Source organism: Cyprinus carpio, chromosome A25 (assembly GCF_018340385.1).
Source record: "Cyprinus carpio isolate SPL01 chromosome A25, ASM1834038v1, whole genome shotgun sequence".
NCBI lineage: Eukaryota > Metazoa > Chordata > Actinopteri > Cypriniformes > Cyprinidae > Cyprinus > Cyprinus carpio.
In genome coordinates, this window is record NC_056596.1 from 7,647,560 (window position 1) to 7,672,599 (window position 25,040).

A 25,040-nucleotide genomic window follows, 5' to 3' on the forward strand; every position below is an offset into this window, starting at 1 on the left:
AAATTCATAACACTTTGGAATGACATGAGGTTGAATGAATGGCTCCCGCTATGTATCATATACCCTTGAGTTTCTAATTATAACACAGAGACCCAGTTTTGTGGGTTCTGGACGATGTGGGTTGTAAAGGGTGTACAGTGGGAGAGGGTTAAAAAGCCAGACTTATTACTGCAGACGCTGCCCCACTTCTGACTGACGGAAAAATCAAAGACAAATGAAGGTGGAGACATCTAGGAGGTTACAGTGATTAATGCATCTAGACAACAAGAGAAAGAGAGAGAAAGAGAGAGATGGGGAGAGAGGGAGGGGGAGAAAGAGAAAAAGAGAGTAGGCTCAGATCCATTATGAAATCTATTCATGCTTATTAAAATCTTATTTCGCTGCTCCTTTATTTCGCACAAAATTCACAATCTTCTAGTGTTTGGCTCAGGTTCGGAAGTGTTGCTCAATAGCCTACCTTATGCATGGGTACTGATACAGACCAAACTTTCTGATTGTACGTACTGATTAAATGCAAGAGTGTTTACTAATTAATCCCTTCCTACACAGTGGATCTATCATGCTGAGAAGAGGAAGATATCAGTCCAGCCACTTTGGATTTTAAGCTTGTATGATACACTTCCTTCAGTATACATTCTATCTATTATACATTCTATCTATCTATCTATCTATCTATCTATCTATCTATCTATCTATCTATCTATCTGTACATGCTTATCTATCTATCTATCTATCTATCTATCTATCTGTACATGCTTATCTATCTATCTATCTATCTATCTATCTATCTATCTATCTATCTATCTATCTATCTATCTATCTATCTGTACATGCTTATCCATCTATCTATCCATCCATCCGTCCGTCCGTCCGTCTGTCTGTCTATCTATCTATCAATCAATTTTTTAAGTTTATCAGGGTCAGCTTTCAGGAGAGGGCATGTGCAAAAATGACATACTTGGGGACTGTTATGGTATTAAAACTGTATCATCTATAGTCTATTTTAAGTACAATACTAAAACATTTACATAAATACTATTTATTAAACAAACGTATAATTTATTAAAATGTCTTTTTTTTATTTTGTACATTTTTTTTTAATCTTGTAAATGTTACAAACAGCCAATTCAAACGTTGTTGTCCCAGATGGAGGTGCGCTCGGGGACTGTGGCCCCGCCTGCATTAGTGAACCCCTCTGGTGCTGGATACACTGGTCAGGAGAGCCCCTGAATCCAGCGCAAATATTTCCTGCGCGTGTGCTGCGCGTTCGGGACGATGTTGCGCATTTAACACTGTCCACACATGCGGAATACACAGTCCTCTTCCCCCGAAGAAGTGCTAAAGGGGTCACTCCCATCTCTGCTCGGACTACTCGACAAACCCGAGCGATTCTACGGAGACTACTTCTATTCCTTTGGACAAAGGATAACTGATAAAGAGCCAAAGAAGGGGAAAGTGCGCTTGATGCTGTAAGTACGCACCTTTGTGTTCTCTCCACTACGCGTCCGTTTAGTCCCTGCAGTTTCCTCATTACCGAATGCAGTCTTCATTATAGGTTTTTGGACTTTAAACGCAAAGATAAGGAACTTCGAAGTTTTGTATTGTCGGACAGAGCCCACACTTGACGAGCTGGTGATGCTGGAGATGTGAGGCTGGTGACGGACAAGCTCTTGGCAACTCTCCTGATCACAGACAGAATACATATCAAAAGCGTTTTATCATGCTGTGCTGCTTCTATAGTCAACGCATGGGATATATAGAATCTGACAAAGATGTTTAGACACAACTAGAAAATGCACTTTCTTCTGTGAGATCGATAATTTAAAGGTTGGTTTAATTGATCTCTGTATTACTGGGAAGCACAAACGATCCCCAAAGTTTAGAGACCTTATATATAAGAAGGAGAGAAGAAAAAGCCTCTTGACAATGACATGTGTGATGCTAACCATACCTAATCAGTCAGATTTGTGTTGAGAAATATTAATTTAATTCCATTTTATTATTTTGTAACAAACTTTTAGTGCTAAGAAGAAGCTTAGCCTAGGCTAAGACACGGACTGGTCAGCTGAAAATGTTCTTTAAATTATTGATACCAACTAGAGAGTGGCCTATATATATATAAGTAAGGAAGGATAATTATCAGCTTGAATAGGTTTATTTTGCAACAATGATCATTGAACTGATATTGATATATAATATACATTTCCTTTTTGTTATATTACTTAAGGACAAAAGGCTTATAGGCTACAGCTGTAGGAAACATAAGATGAGGTCAGTTATACAGTGTTGCCATGGGCAACGGTCATTATTGGGAAACATATGAGGACTGAATGACCAAGAATTAGTTCTTCCAGAGAACCTATGCAATAATAGCAATCGAGGTGTACATGAATTAATTTTCCTCAAAACTGAACAAAAACATATTTGCAGAAATTATCCATTTTTTTTCATTGACAGAATAGTTGGTAGATGTTGATTTGCAAAATGGCCATTTAGTGGCTGATTTATCAGTTTAGCCGACATATCAGTCTTTGAGTAACACAGATAATCACATTTTGAGGAAGTCTAATGCAAAGTGACACTACTTAATATCAAAATGGCCAAATTGTTGCCAGTTTACTGGAATATCCAGAGTGTTGTTCTTTAACTGATGCAGATAAACACATTTGCAGGAAGACAATGCAGTATGGAAAGTGGGAGACTAATGCTTTTTATCTACATACTGTATACTTTTAAACTGGAAACACCCTGTTTATTAAAGAAAACAAAACCCCCAAAATGATGTTTGTAAAATTTAAAGCTAAGTGTCTCAAGCATCCCATGGGAACTTAAAATCCTCTAGGAGTTTTGACAGTAATTTATGTGCCTCTTAAAAGAGTTTTTAGGTCAGCATTATTCAGACACGCCACATTATGCGCAGATTCAGGTTTTCTCCCATCCACTGCTTGGGTACTGCTGGTCTCATGGGCTTTCCAACCTGCGACTCCATAGCAACGGAAAAGACAGATTCCACTAGTGACACTTCTCAGGGCCTCCGGAGCCACAATCCATTGTATCTTCCTTGATAAGTATCAGGAGACTTTAAAAGACATCTTGCCCTAACTCAACCACGCAGCATCTAGTGGCTTTATCAGTACGTTCAGTGATTGTTCTGGTTTCAAAAAGTGTTTTCTGCTTTGCGTACTGATGTTTTGATATGAAACCGAATTTCATGATGAGAATTTATCTTCAGTTATCTTCAGAAACTGTATACCAAAGGCTAAGTTTAGGACTACAGGAGATTGTCAGAAGACAGGAAATCCACCTCAGCTTTCAACTTGACATACACTGACAGCTCCGTTCAGCAAATTCTGCCTTTGCTGCTGCCATCTCAGCCTACTGTACTTGCAACATGTCAAGATGTGATTTTGCTCTCAAGAGTCCTAATAAATACATCATTGCTCTCTTTTCATTTCTGAGGCAGTCACTGGGGCTTTTGACCAGCGTGCAACATTCAAAACACAATGTGTTTGATTGCTGTTGTGATTGAGCATAAAAGATCCCAGTCAGACTGCCTCCAGAAAACGGTAATTAGAAGACAAACAACATTATCAGTATTGTGATGCATCTAAAGCATCCGGGTCAAGGGTTCTTCTTATAGCAAATAGGAGCTGCAGCTGTGCGGCTGTGACAATCTATCCACTATGGGGATGGGGTTGGAAGCTCTCTGTTATCCTGTGTCCCACTGAGATAAGAAGCGGAGAGGGGGATTTTAGCAGACTGGATTTGCAGCCACACACTGTCCACTTCAGGCTTCTAAGCGATTTATGTACATAAGCAGGCCCAATAGATGATTCCAGGACTCCGTCTGTGACCGTCTGTCTGGTTTATAGCAGCTGCAGTATTGAAGAGGAAATAACTAAAAGTAGTATAGGTTTTCAAGCATGAGCTACTTTTTCCACGTCTGTGCTGAGGGAATTATCAAATGTACTCACCCAAACAGTTCTTTCTTTCTCACTATCTCACACTGAATGCAGCATTTGGAAGTCCATTTTACTCTAGTGAATCGGTTCATTTTAAATGGTCACTTCTCTCTTAGAATTTTAAAGTCAAATTCATTCCAGTGAGTCGGTTCGGTTCCTGAACGGTCCTCATGTAAGGTTACAAAGTCCATTTCATTCTGTTGAATCGATTCTAGCTCTTTTTCTCAAATATAGCTTTTGAAAATATGAACATTCTAGTGAACCGGTACATTTCACTATGTACATTTAATGTAGGGAGACTGTAGAGAGGATGTCAGTAGGTAAACAAAGCTAAATTATGTTTAAATTAGGGTGTTTTTTTTATATATATATAAATGTACCCCTTCAAATTCAATATTGTTACCATAATTTATTGTAAACCCCTTATTGTGTTCATCCCAGCAAAATGTTTCTTACTGAATTGTTAATGGTTGTAGTTTTATTTATAAAACCTTTTGTTTGTGTATAGTACAATAACAGTAGAAACAAAGAGTATAAAATTACAGAGCATACAGTTTAGAGAATTTCAGTAAAAAAAAAAAGTAACTTAAGTAAGTTGCTTAAGTAATTTTAGTACTATTTTTGGTTTATCTGCTTCAAAGTACAATTAGATTGTATCATGGCAAACTACATCTGAATAGCCGTTTATCAAATTAATGGACATGAGTGCATTTCATTAAGATCTGATGGCTTCATTATTAAATGATATGCTCTTCAGTTAAGGACCGGCATGTACTTGACAACATGTGGAGTGAAGGAATCATTAAATGGGGCCTCTAAAATTGATTTAATTTTCCCTAGAGAGTGAGCGGTTGAATGGATGGATGAATAAAAAGATGAAAACCTCTCTGAGAAACAATATACTGCCATTGTTTGTACTCTACTGATATGGTGTAAAGCAGCGGCGGTCCTCCGGGGGCAATAATTGTTCCCCGTATTGACTTGCGGATTTCTCGATGAGCTCAGATTGAATGTAGATGACATGTTGTGATAGAACTGGGCCTTGGTTCTCATTTATTTTTCATCAGCTTCACCTCGCTTGTTTATAACGCTGATGTTCAGACAGCTCCAGAACTGCTTTGCTGTGATTTTACTAGTCTCACACCACCGTATATTTTAGTCCTAGTCTTGCCCTATTTTACAGTTGTGTGGTGTTGCCGTGAAGACACCAGGTTACTCTCCCTCTCTTTTCGCCTCTGTATGCCACTTTCCCTCTCTGTTTATCTGTCCTTCTCACTCGCCTGCTCCTCTGAGTCCCACAGCTCTGTTTCTCTCCTCTCTTCTCTGTGGTTTACTCATTTGCCCAGATGAAACCCACACTTTATACCCTTCTCCTTCCAGACAGTTCACAGAAGCAAGCGTCACTTCTATTGCTCATTCAAATATGGCATCTAATGGCCATGGACAGGAATGATAGCACACACCATGTGGTTTGTTGAGGAGAGCTGTCCTATTTCTTTTCTAAGCGATTGGACTTGACTGTCGCCTGGTGGATGATAAAACGGGCAAGAAATCCCTTTGAAGGAGGGAGCCGGGCCATATTTTAAATACTTTAAAAAGTGGTAACCTGCAGTTGTTAAAGAGCTATGTGATCTAAACCTTTTACTTTGTTGTTGGAACCTTACATATTTAGATTGATTCAGTGATGACAAATAATATTTTGACTTGAAATAAAATCAGTTAACTTACACTAATATCGTTCAGAAGATTTTTTTAAATGTTTCTGTAAGAAGTCTCATGCTCAAAAAGGCTGTATTTTTTTTAATACAGCTAAAATGGAAATATTGTGATAGGGCTGCATAATTAATCTTATTTTAATCATTTCATGATTTTTGTGTCTCTCTATTAAGTATAATCATCTGCGGTATATTCCAGCTGGTTGTTTTTCCTGAAAACTTTTATTTTTTTCATTTAACTTTTTTTGTTATTTTGCACTGGTAACAAGCCTTCATGTTGATTAAAAAAAACATGTACCTAATTTAAAGTTATTGGAATTAATATTAGGAATTTCACTGTTTTACTTTTTCATAGAGAGTATGTTAAATCATTTGATAGGCCTAAATATAATAAATCTGGAATTTAGATGAAGTAAAATAAACCATGCATAGTTGATGTTCTCTTGATTTGTGCTTACGTGAAAGTGCAATAATTATGGCGAAATGTAAAAAGAAATTTATCAAATGACAATAATTGTGTTTTTTGAGCAAAATAATTGTCATGCAGCTCTATTTTTGAAATATTTCTATTATCTAAAATAACTGATTTCTATTTTAAGGTTTTCAAACATTATTTATTGCTGTTGTGGCAAAACTGAATTTTCAGCACCATTACTCCAGTCTTCGGGGTCACATGCTGCTGATTTGGTGCTCAGAAAACATTTCTTATTATTATACAGTAAAGTTTAAAACAGCTGTGCTGCTTAATATTAATATTCAAGGGGAAGTCGTGGGCCTAGTGGTTAGAGAGTTTGACTCCTAACCCTAAGGTTGTGGGTTCGAGTCTCAGGCCGGTAATACCACGACTCAGGTGCCCTTGAGCAAGGCACCGAACCCCCAACTGCTCCCCGGGCGCTGCAGCATAAATGGCTGTCCACCGCTCTGGGTGTGTGTGTGTGTGTGTGTGTGTGCACTGCTGTGTGTGTGCACTTTGGATGGGTTAAATGCAGAGCACGAATTCTGAGTATGGGTCACCATACTTGGCTGTATGTCACGTCATGTAACATCATTATATTATTTAGGTTCACTTTTTATTGCAATACATACTTGAGCATGGTCTCTTTTGAACAGCAGTCACCTACAGTATAACATCCTAGCTCATCTAGAACACTAGCAATGCCTTGGCAACCATCCTAGCATTATAATGGTGAGTTTTGCATGAGCAAGCACTAAAATCTAGTTACTGCTCCTTTTTTTCCGGAATTGCTATATTGCAAAAAATAAATAAATAAATAAATAAATATGAACCCAAGAGCTTTTAATGCAACATCCACAGTACTTTTTGATGAGAATTAAATTGGTTATGAAATATTAATGGTTGTGAATAGATTTATGAATGGTACAGTATTAGATGCTTTAAAAAAAGAGAAAAAGAAGCTGTTTATGGGAAGGTTCAGCTCTCGAAGGGCTGTCAGTTCCTGGTACTGTCCATGTTTCTGAAACAGCAAGTTTGACTGCCCTCAGGCAGGCTTTTGGAAGAGAGCAACCTAGTGTTCACCACTACTGCTGCTGTAGAATGATACAGTGGCTATGTAGAAGTGAACTAAGCTTCATATGAGATGTTCTTCGACAAATCTCAGGAAGAAAAATCTTCTGTTGTTTTTCAGGATATTAGGGGAGGCTTAATTCCATCCTGAATCCTTCTTGTGTTCCTCTTTTTCTTTGATGAGTGTAGGATATTAAGTTATGAGGCCATGACGCATGTTTTAAGCCTCAAACATTATGACAGTGCTTAATGCATCACTTCCATTAACGTTAACAATGCAAATGTGTTTAGTAGTTGTCGTGACAACAGTGGCAGACATTCAGAGTGAATATTTTGGCATTACCTTTAATAAATAATTGCTGTAATGAAACGACATCGGGCTTTGTGTTTTTAAAGTTAACAGGGAAAATGCAAAACTTTAACTTATTACAGTACAGAAAATTATGTTTCTAGGTCAGTATGTGCTAGTTTTTTCTCCTTCTTGAGAATTGCTGCCGTATATTATGATCTTGCATAACCAGGTGCAATAAATAATTACCAAAATAGTAAGACAACAAAATTGTCTCTGAACTAATAATGAAGTCTGGAAATCCAGTGTATGGTTTTGTAATCTAGTGTTTGATTCTGCATGTATGTAATGTCCAAAATATTAAATATAATGTATATCGTTAATCCACATTTGAAGCCATCATTATCTGTTGATAAATGCATATCTGTGACCATATTTTCTATTTTAGTGCACCAAGTTGCTATTTATTTTATTTTATTATGTTATTTTCCACCATATTAGTAAATATTTTATTTTATATAATGTTTTATCATTATTATCATATAGTCTAATATCATATTATTTTATAGTGCAGTAATTTTTCATTTTTTGTTTTGCTTTTTGTTATTTTCCAGTCTTTTATTTATTTGTTTTTGTTTTGTTTTTGCTTTGCTTATGCTTTTTTGTTCTGTTTTTTGTTATTTTTCAGTCTTTTATTTTTGTTTTGTTTGCTTTGCCTCACTTTGTTCATGCTTTGTTTTGATTTGTTTTTGTTTTTTTGTAGTTGTTTTGCCTTGCTTTGCTTATGTTTTGTTTTTAGTTTAGTTTAGTTGTTTTATTTTATTGCTGCCTTTTTATAAAAACAGTATACCACTCATCTTAAAGTGCATGCTAATCTCTTCATAATAAATTGTATTTATATTTGTTGATTGTATTGCACGCTACGCTTGTAATGTTGCTTTGAACTCCTTACAAGCAAATAATATCTAATTAATGCCGCAAGATGAAATCCTGTACTGTGTAATTTATTTAAATGTCCACAACTGGATAATATTTACTTCACAGGAAACCAATATATCACCCAGCGCACAATGACACGGCTGTGAAAGGACTTCTGTGAGTGTCAGTGTGTTTTTCTGTCAACACTAGAGTTATGAGTTAAATCTGCTGGCAGCTTCTTAGCACTAAAGTGAATGTGGGTGCAATTTCCTCTCCACGGTGTAAGGTTTTAATTGGTGGTACCCTTCAAGCGATAGTCGACAAATGCTTCCTGCCTCTTGAATCCTGTCTTGGTGGTGGGTGATTGTAAAGGTCAAGCAAGAAAACCTACACTGACAGTCCTGATGAATGACGGGGCTGCTTGACTGAGCCACTGGGGAGAGAGACACCGGCTGATTTTCACCAGCGTGTTATTGCATGCAACATTTAGTGTATGAAACCCTGTGCTCAGTTTTGCTAACAGGCACGGCCGCATTTAAAGTATATTTTATAAACATTATTTTAACACATTACAGTACATAAGCTAATTGCAAGTTTCTAGGTTGTGTAACATATTGTACAAGTATATTCTTACACAAAGCACTCTTAACCATCACATAGTGGTGTTTTTAAACAACAGCAGTTATTAGATCACCTACAGATGGTAGTTTAGCATTATCAAGATGTGCTAGCACAGAAAGGTCAATTTTATTATTTGCAAACCTTTCACGGGGCAAAATGCACAAGGAATGTGGTGAGTGCTAATAATTAATCTTTGGCTGTCTCGCTTCGTCTCGTTTGCGTATGCCGTGATTTAAGCTTTAGCGAGGAGCCGTTAGTCAGATATTTCATCTGACCTATTTGCTTTAGTTACTGTCTGAGCCTCTCTCTCTCTCTCTCTCTGTCACTGTCTGATATTGCTTACGGTCTTCCCCCAAACATCCAGACATTTTGTTTGCCGTACCAAAATCCTGTTGTGATGTCTAACGCTTGTGTACACTTCAGGAATATGATGTGTGCTAACCCAAAACACAGAAAACAGCTCCATCTGTCCCTTTTGGAAACCTTAAGTCCACTATAAAAAAAAAAAAAAAAAAAAAAAAAAAAAAAAAAAACAGGCAATAAAATATACAATGGGGTCCAAAAGTCTGTGAGCCCAAGAAAGTGGAATTCTAGCAAAAAAATAAACACAGTTTTAGGATTCAAGACCTCACTGTATATATTTTATTTAATTTCATTTATAACAAAATATTAATTATTTTATTTTTCAATTTATTTGTAATTTTTTTTAGTGTTTTGTTTTCCAGTTTTGTTTAGTTTTTTGTTTTGCTGTGATTTTATAAAAACAATAGGACACTCAAGGTGATTTTAAAGTTTTTATTATTTTATTTTATTTTATTTTCCAATTTATATTAAAGTTTTTGTTTATTTTTTTGTTTTGTTTTTAGTTTTGCTGTAATTTTATAAAAACAATAGGACACGCAAGGTAATTTTAAGATTTATTTTGTAATTTTATAATATTTTATTTGATATTTTATTATATTATTTTATGATGTTATATTTTATATTTCAGTTCTTTTTAGAATATTAATTTTCAGTTAATGTTTTGTTTGGTTTCTTACACTGTCATTCAACACGACACTCAAGGTGATTTGAAAGTTTTTATTTTAATTTTGCTTCCATTTTATAAAGACAATAGGCCACTCAATGTGGGTTTTGATGTCTTTTGGGAATTCTAATTATATTCATTCATATGCTTCAACTTAAAGTGCATACAAACCTTTACATAATAAATTATTGTTGATTTTATTTGCATGTAAACGCTGCATATTTACGTTACACTATAATGTTGCTTTGATCTACTTAGAAGCAATTAATGACTTCACTGTATATTTTAAGTTAAATGTGCCTGGCTTTTCATTTAACCAAGTTTGTAATAAATGCCTTTTCATTTTCTTCTGGTGATTCAGTTCAGTTATCCCTGCAAGGTAGCAAAGACCCAAAAGATGGAGTAGAAATATTAAAATGATGTGATATACAGTCTGACATTTCAGTGTCCCGCTGCGTTCCTAAAGTCATCTGCAGACGAAATAAAAACACGCTCAGTCTGGGCAGACAGGGACTGTTCAGAAACATTTGGTGAACCCAGTGAATTCACAAAAGGCCACAGAGAGATAAACAAGTGGATCTAAATGACCAGACATTAATACGAAAATATTATGTTTGGGAATAATAGGCACTAAAGCCTTTTTAATTTATTGATGTGCTCCTGGTGTTATTGTGCATGATTCTTCAATCACATTATTCCAAATTAAAGACAAGTTTGTCTTGGTAATCTTTTATCAAGATATAATAACTTGCTCCACCATCTGAAATGACTTTCCTATTCAGCTGATGTCGCCTAAGCTGGACAAAAGGCTGGTCCATCAAAGGACCTACTTCTAATCAAGAACCGTTTTTGTCGCTTGGAGGTCTTAAGTTGACTGTGTTGTTTTGTTTAGTTTTTCTATGTTCAGTTTATATTTAAAGGGATACTCCAACCCAAACTTAAAATTTTGTCATTAATTACTTACCCCCATGTCGTTCCAAACCCGTAAAAGCTTCGTTCATCTCGGAACACAATTTAAGATATTTTGGAGGAAAACCAGGAGGCCTGTGACTGTCCCATAGACTGCAAAGTAAATAACAGTATCAAGGTCCATAAAAGGTATGAAAGTCGTCATCAGAATACTCCATCTGCCATCAGATGTGCAATCTGGGTTATATAAAGCGACAGGAACACTTTTTGTAAGCGAAGAAAACAAAAATAACGACTTTATTCAACAACAGATTGCTGCCAAAGGAATTGTTGAATAAAGTCGTTATTTTTGTTCATTTTGGGGTGAAGTATCCCTTTAAGTTATTATGCATTATATTTATTTTATTCCAGTTATTATCATTTTAACTAGTTTATTTTACAGCATATTTGTTAATATTTCATTTTATTTTCCAATTTATATTCCAGTTATTTCCAGTATTTTATTTTCAAGTTAATTCTAAAGTTGTTATTTTATTTTATTTATTTTTACTCCTGTTTTATAAAGACAATTATTTGATTTTTGATGTATTTTTGGGAATTAGAATAATATTAATTCTAATAAAAAGCTAAAAGTTCATGCTAATCATAAATTATAATTATTGTTTATCGGCATATCACCTTTACAAGATTTTGTTATACTGGAATTTTGCTTTAAAATACTTACAAGCAAATAATTTCTAATTAATTTTCTTTTATTTTCCACCATATTGGGGGTATTTATTTCTTTAATATTATTTATGTATTATTTAGATATTAGTTAATACTTAATTTTGTTTAATTTAGTTTAATTTGCTTTTAGTTTTTTAATTTAGACATTGTGTATGCCGTTGTATTTATTAAAAAATTTGCTCTCTCTCTGCAGTGTTGATCATGCCGCGGAGCCCCATGTCTAGCGAGGAGGAAATGGCTCAGAGTTTCTCTGACTCGGTCAGTTCGGAATCAGACAGCTCCCGAGATGAGCCTCCCAGGCTGGATCGACCTACCAGTGCCCGACTGGACAACAGCCTGCGAGACACAATAGTCATCTGTGTGGTCATCCCTGACCTGCAGCAGTCTGTGCGTTCACTCACTCACACACACACACACACACACACACACACACACGCATGCATACAAACAAACACTTCTGTTTCACCCCAGGCTGTTGTGCCATATGGATCTTTCTAAATTATATTATTACAATGAATTGCTTCCCTTTTACAGTTTCAGACTTCTCTAGAGAGCTGTTTGGGTTTTAGTGAACTAAGAAAATGGAATGTATTCAAGTGGGATAGGCAACAAGTATTTTTGACCTATTTCATGCATGTAAAGTAGAAAATTACATTGTCATGCTTTAAATGAAGAAAGTTCAGAAAAGCAATATCATGTAGAGTCATTTAACACAGGTGTTTTCCTTAGGTTAAGGTAACAGTTTTATTGGTTATTCCTTTGCAGTAACACTCAAGCAAGCAGGATAAATTAAAAAATTAATATGAAAAATATCCCGAAATCACACTTTTTAAATCCATAAAAACACCAGTGAAATACAACAGTTTTTTAAAACCTTCTAATAAAATAAGTATCATTTATGGCAAATACATGCTGTCTATTAGAGCCCTATTTGTAATACTGAAACCAAATCAGACCAAAAATAGTATAGATTTTAATTTATTGTACATAAAATTAAAACCAAAAAACACTTAGGGAAACCATTTTTACTGCTTTCTCTCAGAGCAAGTTGTTTAAAAATATCTGTATCTGTTATTACTGAAACTGTTCTTTTTGGAGGAAGCAGAGGATTGAATTGTGTTTGCACATAGCTGATGTGGTTATGGTTAGTATATTGTGCAAGTTATTGTCAGTGTCACATTTATTGAGCATTACAATTATCCAAGCTTTCCATATTCTGCATTTACATGTCAGCAATACCATTTACGTGTCAACAATACCACAATATCTCAGTCACGGTGAGGGAATAAAGAGGAGGTAGGATAGATTTTATTAGTTCTAAAAGCCAAAGATGCTATTATTCAAATAAAAGTATTCTTTTAAAGTATCCCAAGAAAACAAGCATTCTCAGATAGAATTTGATTGGACAAACACCTGTGCAGTGCAGGATTAATCATCAGTATTTATAGTTTGATGTGAAAAAGAGTAAATTTTAAATGCTTGCTGGTGAAAGTGCATTTTATCAGTATTTAGGAGCTTTCGATACTAGCATATAAATTAATTCAAAGCCTGCATGGACTAAAATACATTAAACTCCATTTTATTTCATGTGGCTTTAAATATACAGTTATAGGAATAGTTTATCAGAAGATTTCTTAATCGAATAAGGTTTGGAGAAATTTAGCATTACATCTTTTGTTCATCAAAGGATCCTCTGTAATGAATGGGTGCCGTCAGAATGAGAGACCAAACAGCTGATAAAAACATCACAATAATCCACACAACTCCAGTGTAAAAGTCCACCCCCTGCTGTTCTTGTTGTCCTCGTAATTCACTGACATATTAGATTAGAATTGTTTTGGATTGTTTTCACATATAAATAGCGCTTGATCTCTGCACATTTCTCCCCTGATTCAAACAAGACGACTGTTTCACTGGTGAAAGCAATATTATAGATAGAGGACTTGTATTTTAGCATGAAGCAATGGTTTGAAGTTGAGTGTAGATTACTTGTGGATCATTGTGATGTTTTTATTAGCTGTTTGTATTCTGACGGCACCCATTCACTGCAGAGGATCCATTGGTGAGCATGTGATGTAATGCTAAATTTCTCCAAAATCTGTTCTGATGAAGAAACAAACTAATCTACACCTTGAATGGCCTGAGGGTGAGTACATTACTACACCCTTAGGAAAATTACAATTCTTTTAAGGTGCCATCACTTTTACAGCTGTTCTGCAGATTTTCATGGGCGAAATACAGTCATTTCAGTAGGAATCAATGCTAAGGGGAATTTTGCATGAGGGCGAAAGATTTCTCCACCAGATTTCGCAACATGTTCAAGCTGATCAACCGAAAGCTACTTGGTTTGAAAGACACTTCTGTGTGAGCTGTTTCATACATTGCTGCACTATTGACAATAGACAATCGATCTTTTCTGCCTATTGACATTTCCCTAATGTGACTGCAGCTAAAAGCTTATTATTGTTTAATTTGTAAGGTCAAAATGAGGGTTGAAAATGTTCATGAGAAACTAAATAATGACCTTAGGGACCCAAAAAAAATGCTAAAAATTTTTATGATATAACCCTTTTAATTTTTATGTTTATTATAAAATGTAATTCTGTCAGTCAGCCAACACCAAATAACGTCATAAAACATGATTTGTGTTTTCTCCTGTTGTTTTCTCCCTTTTGAACATTTTAGCACACAAATGTTTTTCCCCTAGTTAATCTGTACACCTGCTATGGCCTGATAGAGCGTTTCTCTGTCTCTCTCTCTTTTGTTTTTTCTCTGTGGCTTTGCCAGAAATCCATGAGGTTCAGTCCTGATGCCACAGTATGGGTTGCTAAGCAGCAGATCCTGTGTACACTCACACAGAGTCTGAGGGATGTGCTCAACTACGGGCTCTTCCAGCCAGCGGTGGATGGGAGGGAGAGTGGTTTCCTGGAGGAAGAACGACCCCTGAGAGACTATCCACTATCCACCAGTAAAGGCATTCCAACCCTTGAGGTAATGTGTCACTAGTTTGTTGCTTTGAATGTTGCAGAGTCAACTTAAGCTTGATCCATGATGTAACTTATACACAATACTGTATGTGCAAGGATACCAGAAAGGGGCATGGGACATCACTATCTGTAAAGTACTTCCACAAATATCCACAGGAATTATGCTGGTAGATGCTGAACTAGAAGTTAATCTGCCTAGAACAGTAGTGCCGTCACTGAAAGGAAGATTTGGACAATTTTAAAGCTCAAATAGCACACATTGTTTTTTGTATGAAACAATCCATTTAAGCACTTTACCAAATATGTGAGCTTTGCATTTCTGCTTTAAAGCCCTCCAGTATTGTCCCCTAGATTTCCATTGACAGTGTATTAGTGTAAACGGCTTATATCATTGTAGTATGTGATTTTTGAATTTATTCCAAGTCCAGGCACTCAATAGGATGCAAAAGTTAAAAAGCCTTTAATGGTTGGGCTAAAGCATTAAAACACCAACGCGTATCGGCCCATTGGCCTTCATCAGGGTGTTGGTAACAAACAGACAGAATCACGCAATACTTATAGTTGCATTGGTTTCAGGTGTGCCACTCTGGTACTTGCAACACAATTTTTGGCCACTAGAGGCAATAGTTCAGATAATGGCTAATACCAAAGGTCAAACCATACAAATACAAGATAAGGGATCTCCAAGTGGAAAAAAAAGAGTAACACCAATACAAACATCTTGTGTACTCCACACAATTATATCCCTGAAGTCAATAAATGTGTAGAGGCTAGTTACCCATCTTACTTCTGAATTCATTGTCAAGATAGTTCTAAAACAACAGGAGAAAAAATATTATTATGGGCATTACAGTACATTAAAAGAACAGTCAACATTCACGGACAACAATACACTGTCCCTATTGAGACACAACCTTTACAAAAAAGGTGAGAGGTCAAAGTCTTCATTAAGACCTGGATGACTGGTGGCCCTCAAGGAATAGATCCAATATGTCTCCCTTTGTTTAAGGCGTTTGATGATATCCCCACCCCTGGCATCCAGGCGAACAGCCTCAATGCCCACTACTCTTAGGGTCGAATCACTCCCATGTTTTGCGTCTATATAATGTTTGGCCATTGGATAGTTCATATTTCCAGTCCGAATGGCATATCTATGTTCAGCTACCCTGTCTCTTAGTCTCCTTTTAGTAAGGCCTATATAAAAACAGCCACAAGTACACTCTAAACGATAAACAACATGGGTAGAATTGCAATTTATAAACTATTAATAGTGTAAGTCTTATTGCTAAAAACATCCATAAATTTGTCAGTTTTAGCAATATTCTCACAATAATTACAATTACCACAAGGAAAGTTACCCTTGGGTTGACGAAGCCAAGTTTCACGTTTAGGAGCAGGGAGGTAACTTCTTACTAGCTTGTCCTTAAGTGTGGGGGCCCTCCTAAAACTGATTCCAGGGGGTTCCGTGTGAATATTTCCCGTAAAAGTCGGGTCACATTCAATAATGTTCCAGTTTTTCTTTATAATGTGTTTAATCTGGACAGCCTCCTTGCTGTAATGAGTGACAAAATAGGGTTTCTGTGTTGATACTCTATTGGGTCTAGACTGAAGCAAGCTCTTCCTTTCAAGTAATTGGGCTCGATTATGAGCTTGAACAAGAGTTTTTTGTTTGATAACCTCTTTGTTGAAAACGCCGCTGCATATCCAAAGACTGATACTGGAAATCCTGATCTGAATCACATATACGCCTTAGTCTCTGGATCTGTCCAAAGGATATGTTATCAATAAGCCATGGGGGATGAAAACTATTAGCATGCAGCAAGGTATTACGATCTGTTGACTTTCTGAAGATAGATGTATGTAAGAATCCCTCATTATCTTTTGAGATCCGTAGATCAAGAAAGTTAATAGTGTGTGTAAATCATAGTCCAGACTAAATTGACAATGAATTCAGAAGTAAGATGGGTAACTAGTCTGTGAATATTTATTGTATTTTGGGGTATAATTGTGTGGTGTTCAAGTTGTGTGTATGTAGGTGTTACTCTTTTTTTTTTTCCACTTGGAGATCCCTTATCTTGTATTTGTATGGTTTGACCTTTGGTATTAGCCATTATCTGAACTATTGCCTCTAGTGGCCAAAAATTTTGTTGCAAGTACCAGAGTGGCACACCTGAAACCAATGCAACTATAAGTATTTGCGTGATTCTGTCTGTTTGTTACCAACACCCTGATGAAGGCCAATGGGCCGATACGCGTTGGTGTTTTAATGCTTTAGCCAAACTATTAAAGGCTTTTTTTAACTTTTGCATCCTATTGAGTGCCTGGACTTGGATTTTTTTCCAAAATCTTTTTCTACATTTAACCCTTCCAAGAGCACCAGAGGATACAAGGGATTCCAGCAGCGCTCCAGTTCTCTTTTTGTAACGGCTTATATCATTGTTTTATTGTTATTTATTTAGTCATTTATTTATTTATTTTTGCTTTTTGCTTGTTTTAAACAAATTAAACTGGTTTTCTGTGGTAACCAACATGAACAATAATTAATAAAAGTAACCAGAATAATTTTATTGTGAGAATAAATGACCATGCATATTTATTATGTCAAGGAGGATCAGTTTTTTTAATTGTTTTTTTTTTCATTTAATTATTTTAATTTTTTAACATGCTTTTTTTTCCACAATTAATCGATCAACAGAATTGATAATACATGTGAACAATCATTAATAATTATCAAAAAAGTTGTAATTTTATTGTGAGTGTTATATACTTACATAGACTTCCATTGTAAATGCATTACTGTACACATAGATTTTATTATTGTATTTTTAGTTTTTTTTAATTATTTAATATTTATTAATTTTTACAGTTAAAGAAAAATCTGAATTATTTTCGTTGTTGTAATCAACATGAACAATAATTAATAATGATCAAAATAATTTAATTGAGTATTAAATGAGTACAAATGTCCATTCAAAATTATTATATCAAGGATAATCACAATGGCAAAATGGTTTATTTATTAAAACCCTTATTTTAGTCTTAGTAGTTTTTGTGGTAATCAGCATGAACAGTAATCTCTCTCTGCAGACTTAATATAAGTAGTCAAAATAATTTAATTGTGAGTATAAATATCCATTCATATTTATGATTTATGTCAAGGATGATCCCAATGACAAAATAGATTTGACAGTGATGATAACTGCTATAAATTGCCACCAGTGCAGTGATATGAGGCTGGCGTCACTCTTTAAGATGTGCATTCTGTACAAGAGCATTCTCAGCTCTCTCTGTGAAAAGGCTGATGTCAGGCTGGTGTAACAGAAACCATTTGTAGTTCTCCTGTATGTTCATTCAAGCCTCAGGGCCTGATATAATCATATTACTATCAAGGCAACAACCAGCCAAGAAGAGCTACAAATGCAGTATAATGAAACATATTTCTATTTTATCATTTGTTTGAACTAAGGTTTATATAAATTATTTAAAGACATTATTTGAATGCCGTCTTGCTTACAAAAAAACTTGATGGTACCATAATACTGTAGTACTCTGATATAAAATAGGGTACTAAGTAATTGTCTTATTAATGTACCATGATATTTGTAATCCATTTTTTTTTTTTTGTAGCAGTAACATGGAACGTTTTGGATAATGCATTATTATTTCTAGGTTATTGTTAGTGTATTTCACGTCAAAATGTTTATTTGGTTAAACTGAATATTTAAAGATGATATTAATTTCTAAATTAATCCAATATAGCATATAAACAGAATGTATTTTTCCCTCCGATTTAATTGTTTCAGTTCCGTTACAAGACTAGAGTGTACCAGCAGCCAAACGTCAATGAAAAGCAAATAGAAAAACTCCACACACAGGTAAGACTTTTTTTTTTTTCAGAAAAAATGTTGCTGTGACATATGTCGATTAGCCTGATATGCATATTTCTCAAAAATGTGTGTATTTTTGATGCACAGGTGGTGATTAACTTGTTTCCATTATGATAATTATGTCTTTTACTTACATATCAAATGAAAGCTATTAGCGTAATTGCAAGCAGGAGAGGGCATCTTAGGATACAACTGTTAAAACAGGAAAGAAATGTTTAAAAATCTTGCTTTTTATATTCAGTCGCTAGGAATGAATATCTAACATACAGCAATCAGTCTAGAGTCTGCTGCTAAATAATGCAGGAGACCGGAGCATTTACATACATTTGGACTTAGCAGGATTTTCGGGTCGAGATGGTCATTGATGTTGACGTTTTAGTGATTCGGCCAGTTTTTTCTCTGTGGTCATGAGTGTTTTTTGCAATCACTAGAGGAGGTTATTCCACGCCCCTCCCTTAAAAGCAGCCCCAAAGCTCCGAACCAAGTTTTAATTGCCGACTTCTTCCAGCACTGTACTGTATGTCCTGTGCTGTGCTCGATCTCTTCCTCTTTATTGCTCATCCTATTTATCTCCCGTCTCCGCACTGCTTCCCTCAGCATTAAAAATTCTCCCTCTCATTGCTCTGAGCTTTCAAGCTCCCTTAATAAGTTATTATATTACAGCTCCATAAGCCACCAGGGTTTGTAAAGGATGACGTAGGAACATCTTTGTGTACATAGTTGTTTCAGAGGAACAGATAGTCACCTTAGATCATATGGAATATCAGTGCATTATACATGCAGTGGAGGCAAATGCTTAGAGGGGTTTGTTTTTAAAATCTGACTGCATTATAAAAAATTAAAAGGTGTAGTTGTTACCTCAAAGATATATTTCTACCTGATCTGACTCTTAAAAATAATTTTTATTGCCATAACCCAAGAAGAACTGTAATAACTATAGAAAGCAGGCTGTTTGAACTCAATGGCAGTTGCTCGGCTGGCGCATAAATGATTGCTTTTAGGCACTCATGGCGCATTCAAGTTATTTAGGAAATATTGCATTTAAAAGTTTAATGCACATTAATGCCACAACCATGTCTTAATTATAAGGGAAACTCTGGATTTTCTTCGAGCTTAGAGTTTTTTTAGGTGTGTCAGTGAGAAAACATGGCAGACACAGTGAAAGAAGTTTGTTGAAATGTAATATTTGTGAATGAATAAGCCAGTTTTAGGTGATTTTTGTAAGATAACACTGACAAAATACTTTTTAGAGTGTAAGAGGATGTGAATGTTGTCATTGTGCTAGGTGACATCTCTACATTGTAGTTAGCCTAATGGGTTTAAAGTAGTTAGCTAGCGTCGAGGTATGAATTATTGATAGGTAGTGTTGGTAGGACAGGATCCAGAAGTTAAATAATACAAACTCTAATGTTTTGTACGAGTATGGCACTTACTCTATTGTGTTGGAGGTCTTCGTGTGTGTACTGGGTTGTGCGTAAGAGTTGAGGTGCGTTGATCTGTGTTCGTAGCATGCCGTAGCTTGCCAAGTGGTCTCTAACTCTTTGCCTTGCCAAATCAGCTGTGCTCTATCTTTCTCTCTCTCTCTCTTTCTCTGATGTCTCTGTACTGGGAGCTGCTCTCCTATCTATTTTTATCTAGCCTTGTATCGCAGCATGTGTGTCCCAGAGATCTCAACATGAGAGAGGAAGTGAGCAGAGACCCTTCACACTTGTCAACCATTCATTTCCATCACTCGCTCCTGTTCCTTAACTTCCTCCTCAATCATTAGCTGTCATTGTTTCTCGTTTAACCTCACCTGCACTCTCGTTCTCTCTCGAACCTCTTTTAGTCAACCTGAGGAAATTTATGGAATATATCCAGCATCATCAGGTGGACAAAGTCTCCAATATGTTGGAGAGAGGGTTGGACCCCAACTATCATGACCCTGATACTGGTGGTACGGGATGCCATATCTGATAACCTACAGAATTGCACATAAAGGACTACAGTTCCAGAATGATTACTTTACTGCACCATTATTTTGTTTGCTTTTTAACTGATATGGTGTAGTCAGACCATTACATTGTATTTCAGCAGTTAATATGTAACATATTTACTCACTGATTTAATCTTATGAATATCTTATAAAAGTAAAAAAATAATAATAATTAAAAAAAAAAGTACTGACCCCAAATTTTACTTTATCTTTAAATTTACATTGTCTATAGTCACAAATAAAGACGTAATTACGGTCTCACAATGTCATTTAGATATCACAACTGTAATGCCAGAAATCCAATATAGTCCAATATTATACATATCAAATTATTGTTTTGATGAAACATACACATCCCTTGACTAATATCTTGCTTTTATCAAGAGAGATGTACCTAATGCATTTAAATGAACTTGTTTTTGTGTTTCTGGTCTGCAGAGACTCCACTAACCCTTGCGGCCCACCTGGACAATATGGTGGAGATTATAGTGACATTGAAAAACGGTGGGGCTCATTTAGATTTTCGCTCTCGGGATGGGATGACTGCCCTGCACAAAGCAGCCAGGGCAAAGAACCAGATAGCTCTTAAGGTAATAAATGACCTCATCCAAAACGGCGGCATGAGTTTATGGCTGTGTTAGAGTGATCCTCTTCTTTGATTGTCACTTTTTTTTTTTTTTTGTAAGAATGACTGCTTCTTATCTAACAGAGAGCAGTACAGTGACATCTTACAGTGTCAGTAGTGCTGCTGAGTTTACAGTTTACATTTATTACTTTGACATATTGTAATTTTATTCAAAGCACACTCTGTTTTGTTTATTTAACAATGATTCAGTAATTAAGTTTTTTTTTTTTCTTTATTACATTGTTGCTTTCTTCCCTTGACAACAATTGGAAATAATACTGCTGATGTACTACTGTTTTGTGCCCTGAATATTGTAAAATATATTTTCCTGTCTGCTGTTGCTCTTGCAGTATATTGCTTGCTGGCCGTTTACTTAAAATAGCTTCATGCAGAATCTTAGTTTATGTCAATTCGAACTGCTAGAGCCATAGATTTCCTATTTTTATTACTGAGTGGCTGGGTTTTGTAATTTTAGAAGGAAAAAGAACTTGTAATCATTTAGTTATGAAACTAAAATGTACTTTTGTAAAACTGCTTGGTTGTGTAAAATTGAATAAAAAAAAAAACAACAGACATTATCTATAAAAAAAAAACCAAGCACATTTGTTTACATGCATATGTATTGTTTTACATACATGTTCACATATGTTTTTGCAGAGTACTTAAATTTGTAGGTTTGATAAGTTTTATAATATTTGTTATGCTTTATAAGATTTATTGTGTTTGACAACCAAAATGTTAAGTGAATGTTAAATGATAGGTTATAATAATTCAAAACAAAAATATTTTTTCTGATATACAGTGCCATTCAAAAGTTTGGGGTCAGTTGGATTTTATTTTATTTTTATTTTTGTAAAGAAATTAATACAGTGAATGCAGTTCAGCACGGATGCATTAAATGAATCAAAAGTAACCGTAAATTTATAATTTTCCAAAAGATTTCCAAATTTTTAATAAATGCTGTTGTTTTGAATTCTCCAAAAGAAAAAAATAATTCAGCACAACTTTAAACATTGATACTAATAATATGAAATGTTTATTGAGCAGCAAATCAGCATATTAGTATGATTTCTGAAGGATCATGTGACACTGAAGACAGGAATAATGATGCTAAAAATTCAGCTTTGCCATCACAGGAATAAATAACATTAAAATCAAAATATATTAAAATAGAAAACTGTAAAAAATATGTATTTTTCGCCAAATAAATGCAACCTTGGTGAGCATAAGAGTCTTCTTTCAAAAACAATTAAATCTTTTACCAACCCCAAACTTTTAAACAGTACTGTAGTGTAAAAGCTAAGAAGCCTTTATTTTTAATTTGGCTTGACACACAGGGACATTAAAAAAGCTGAAGAAGTCCCAACACACAGTCCCAAACCCATCACTAGCAACTATCCTGAGCCTTGGCGTGAAAGGCAGCAGACAAGAAAAAACAGTCGTTTCATTCTTTAAGACCCTTCCAAAAAACAAGGCTCTGCTTAAACATAATCATAATATCGTATATGGTGTATTTTCCTCTCTGAAGGAAACCTAATCCTCTTTTCCCTTTGCAGACTATGTTGGATTTGGGAGCTTCTCCAGACTATAAGGACCGGCAGAGCTTGACTCCACTCTACCATACAGTGACTGTAGGGGGAGACCCGAGCTGCTGCGAGGTCCTACTGCGTGCCCATGCCAGTGTGGGATGCCATGATGAGAACGGCTGGCATGAGATCCACCAGGTGCCACTGTCTTTCACATTATTAGCTGGAGACAGTCAATGAAAAAGCTTTCTCTTGGCTAAAAATGGTAATATAATTATGCATCAGTGGAGTGAATCTGTGGAAGTTGTTATAGAGCTGCAGTTTTATATGACAGCAGCTTTGTTCAATTAATGGACAGATGACAAGATCAAACTAGTTGAATGCATTATAAAGTCCGTCTGTTGTGACGGCGTACTGACATCTAGTGTTGCGACAGGTGGACTGCAGGATGCCAGTCAAATTGTTTCCGTGGTGTTTTTGATCACACTCTGCTGGGAAAACGGAAAAGCTGCATGTCTGGTTTACTTTTAGACACTTTGAAAAATATGAGATGGCAGCGTACTGAAGGCTTAATGGTGTTTTCATGTTTCAAAAGACTTTTGGATCTGTCATAGGCTGCTGTATGAATTTTAAGGCTTACAAAAGCTTTTCTTTCAGGACAAACTGTTACAAGATCTGTTTGCTCATTTTTCTCACTAAAATGTTATGCTGTGTGAAAGTAGTTGTTTCCAATTTGTACGGTAGGCTTGTCGATACGGCCACATCCAGCACCTGGAGCATCTCTTGTTCTACGGAGCTGACATGCATGTGGAAAATGCATCTGGGAATACGGCTCTTCATATCTGCGCTCTGTACAAACAGGTATGTACTTACACTGTACCTTTAATGATCCAAAGTCAGCTCCATTTAAACAGTCAATAAACAGAGGTTATTGGCATCATACAACAGAATACGCTGTCAATAGGAGAGTACATAAAAAAACGTTTTCTCTTTGTGGACCAATAACGTTTCGAGGGAAAAATCAATGGCCCCAGGGCCAGAGCTGAGATTGAGTGCAGCAGGGAAACTTTCTGAGAAACTTTAATCTTTGGGATTAAACTGGGATTTGGGATTTTGGGGTTTCTTTAAAACAAAACAAAACAACAAATGTGTTTTAATGCATGATAGAACTATGTTAACTGGAAAACCTGTTATTTTCATGATATTATGATGATTTGTATATAAAATCTGCAAGTATATATTAAATGTGACATGTTTATGTATGTGTGTGTATATATTAAATATCAGTTCAATTATTAAATTAAATTACATTACATTATTAAATTATGTTTTAAAAACTGGGAACAGAATTTTAGGATTCTGCTCTATTTTGGGGTCACTATAAAAAAAAACAAGTACTATAATAAAATACATAATATACAATTTTGGTAAAAATATATGCTGAAACAATGCCATGTTCATTTGTATAAATGCCAATGACCGATTGCCATGAATTACACTGGTCATTATTCCCCATTGTCTCCCATTCTATCCACGATAAAAGCTGGAACTGGAATGAGCTGGAACAATCATGACTATTAGCACCAACATTCAGTGTTTATGAATGGACAACGGCCCATTACGCTCACGACACTAAGCAGCCAGGCAGATAATCACCTTATGCTTCCTCTGTGGGAGATCTAGTCTGCTCCGTCGGCTCGGGGTCACAGCATGGGCGCCATTGTCTGCTGGAACTACACGCGCTAGCGTTATTCACTGTCGCTCTGTATATAACATCATATTCCTGCTGTGTCATAGGCCATATTGATCTCACATCTTTTGTGTCCTTCTAGTCTTATATATTCTCACTGAAAAAGTGAGAAATAAATGTAGAATTCAATTTATTGTATTGTCTTAAAGTCTAATTTTAAAATTGAACAAACTGTACATCTGTCACTCACAGTCTACATCAAATTAAATAAATATTATAAATATATAGTTATGTATTCTACGTATCACCTAGCGCTAATATATTGAACTGGAAAACGTATATAAACGTATAATCAAAATTTTCTAAAAAAAAAAAATATATGGAAGAAAAGAAGATAATATATAAAGTATATATACATTTATATACAGTATATATACAGTTTTTTATTTTTTAAGTATATATCAAATTTTTTAAATAGGATATTTTAGTTTATATTTCTATCTTTATTACATAAAACCTTTCAGTAATATATACAGTTAAATTATTAAATTAAACCTGAAAACAAACAGAATTTTAGGATTCTAGGTCACTAATCAAATAAATAAAATGTGACTAATTAAAATTTGTATATATTTAAATAAGGAAACAAAAGCAA

At 35.3% G+C, this 25,040-nt stretch overlaps 2 protein-coding genes across 2 annotated transcripts; both read left to right on the forward strand.

The window, feature by feature from the left end:
* The first annotated feature begins 944 nt into the window (after positions 1–944).
* On the forward strand, positions 945–18,606 carry LOC122135572 (SH3 and multiple ankyrin repeat domains protein 1-like). The gene is made up of 4 exons (XM_042715252.1): positions 945–1,469; positions 11,889–12,082; positions 14,483–14,686; positions 18,486–18,606. The coding sequence occupies exons 2-4, from the start codon at positions 11,897–11,899 to the stop codon at positions 18,594–18,596; spliced, it is 501 nt and encodes a 166-aa protein (XP_042571186.1). The 5' UTR covers positions 945–1,469; positions 11,889–11,896; the 3' UTR covers positions 18,597–18,606.
* LOC122135571 (SH3 and multiple ankyrin repeat domains protein 3-like) lies at positions 18,607–23,718 on the forward strand. Its single transcript, XM_042715251.1, has 4 exons — positions 18,607–20,505; positions 20,983–21,134; positions 22,726–22,893; positions 23,440–23,718. The coding sequence occupies exons 1-4, from the start codon at positions 20,415–20,417 to the stop codon at positions 23,614–23,616; spliced, it is 588 nt and encodes a 195-aa protein (XP_042571185.1). The 5' UTR covers positions 18,607–20,414; the 3' UTR covers positions 23,617–23,718.
* Positions 23,719–25,040: the final 1,322 nt, after the last annotated feature.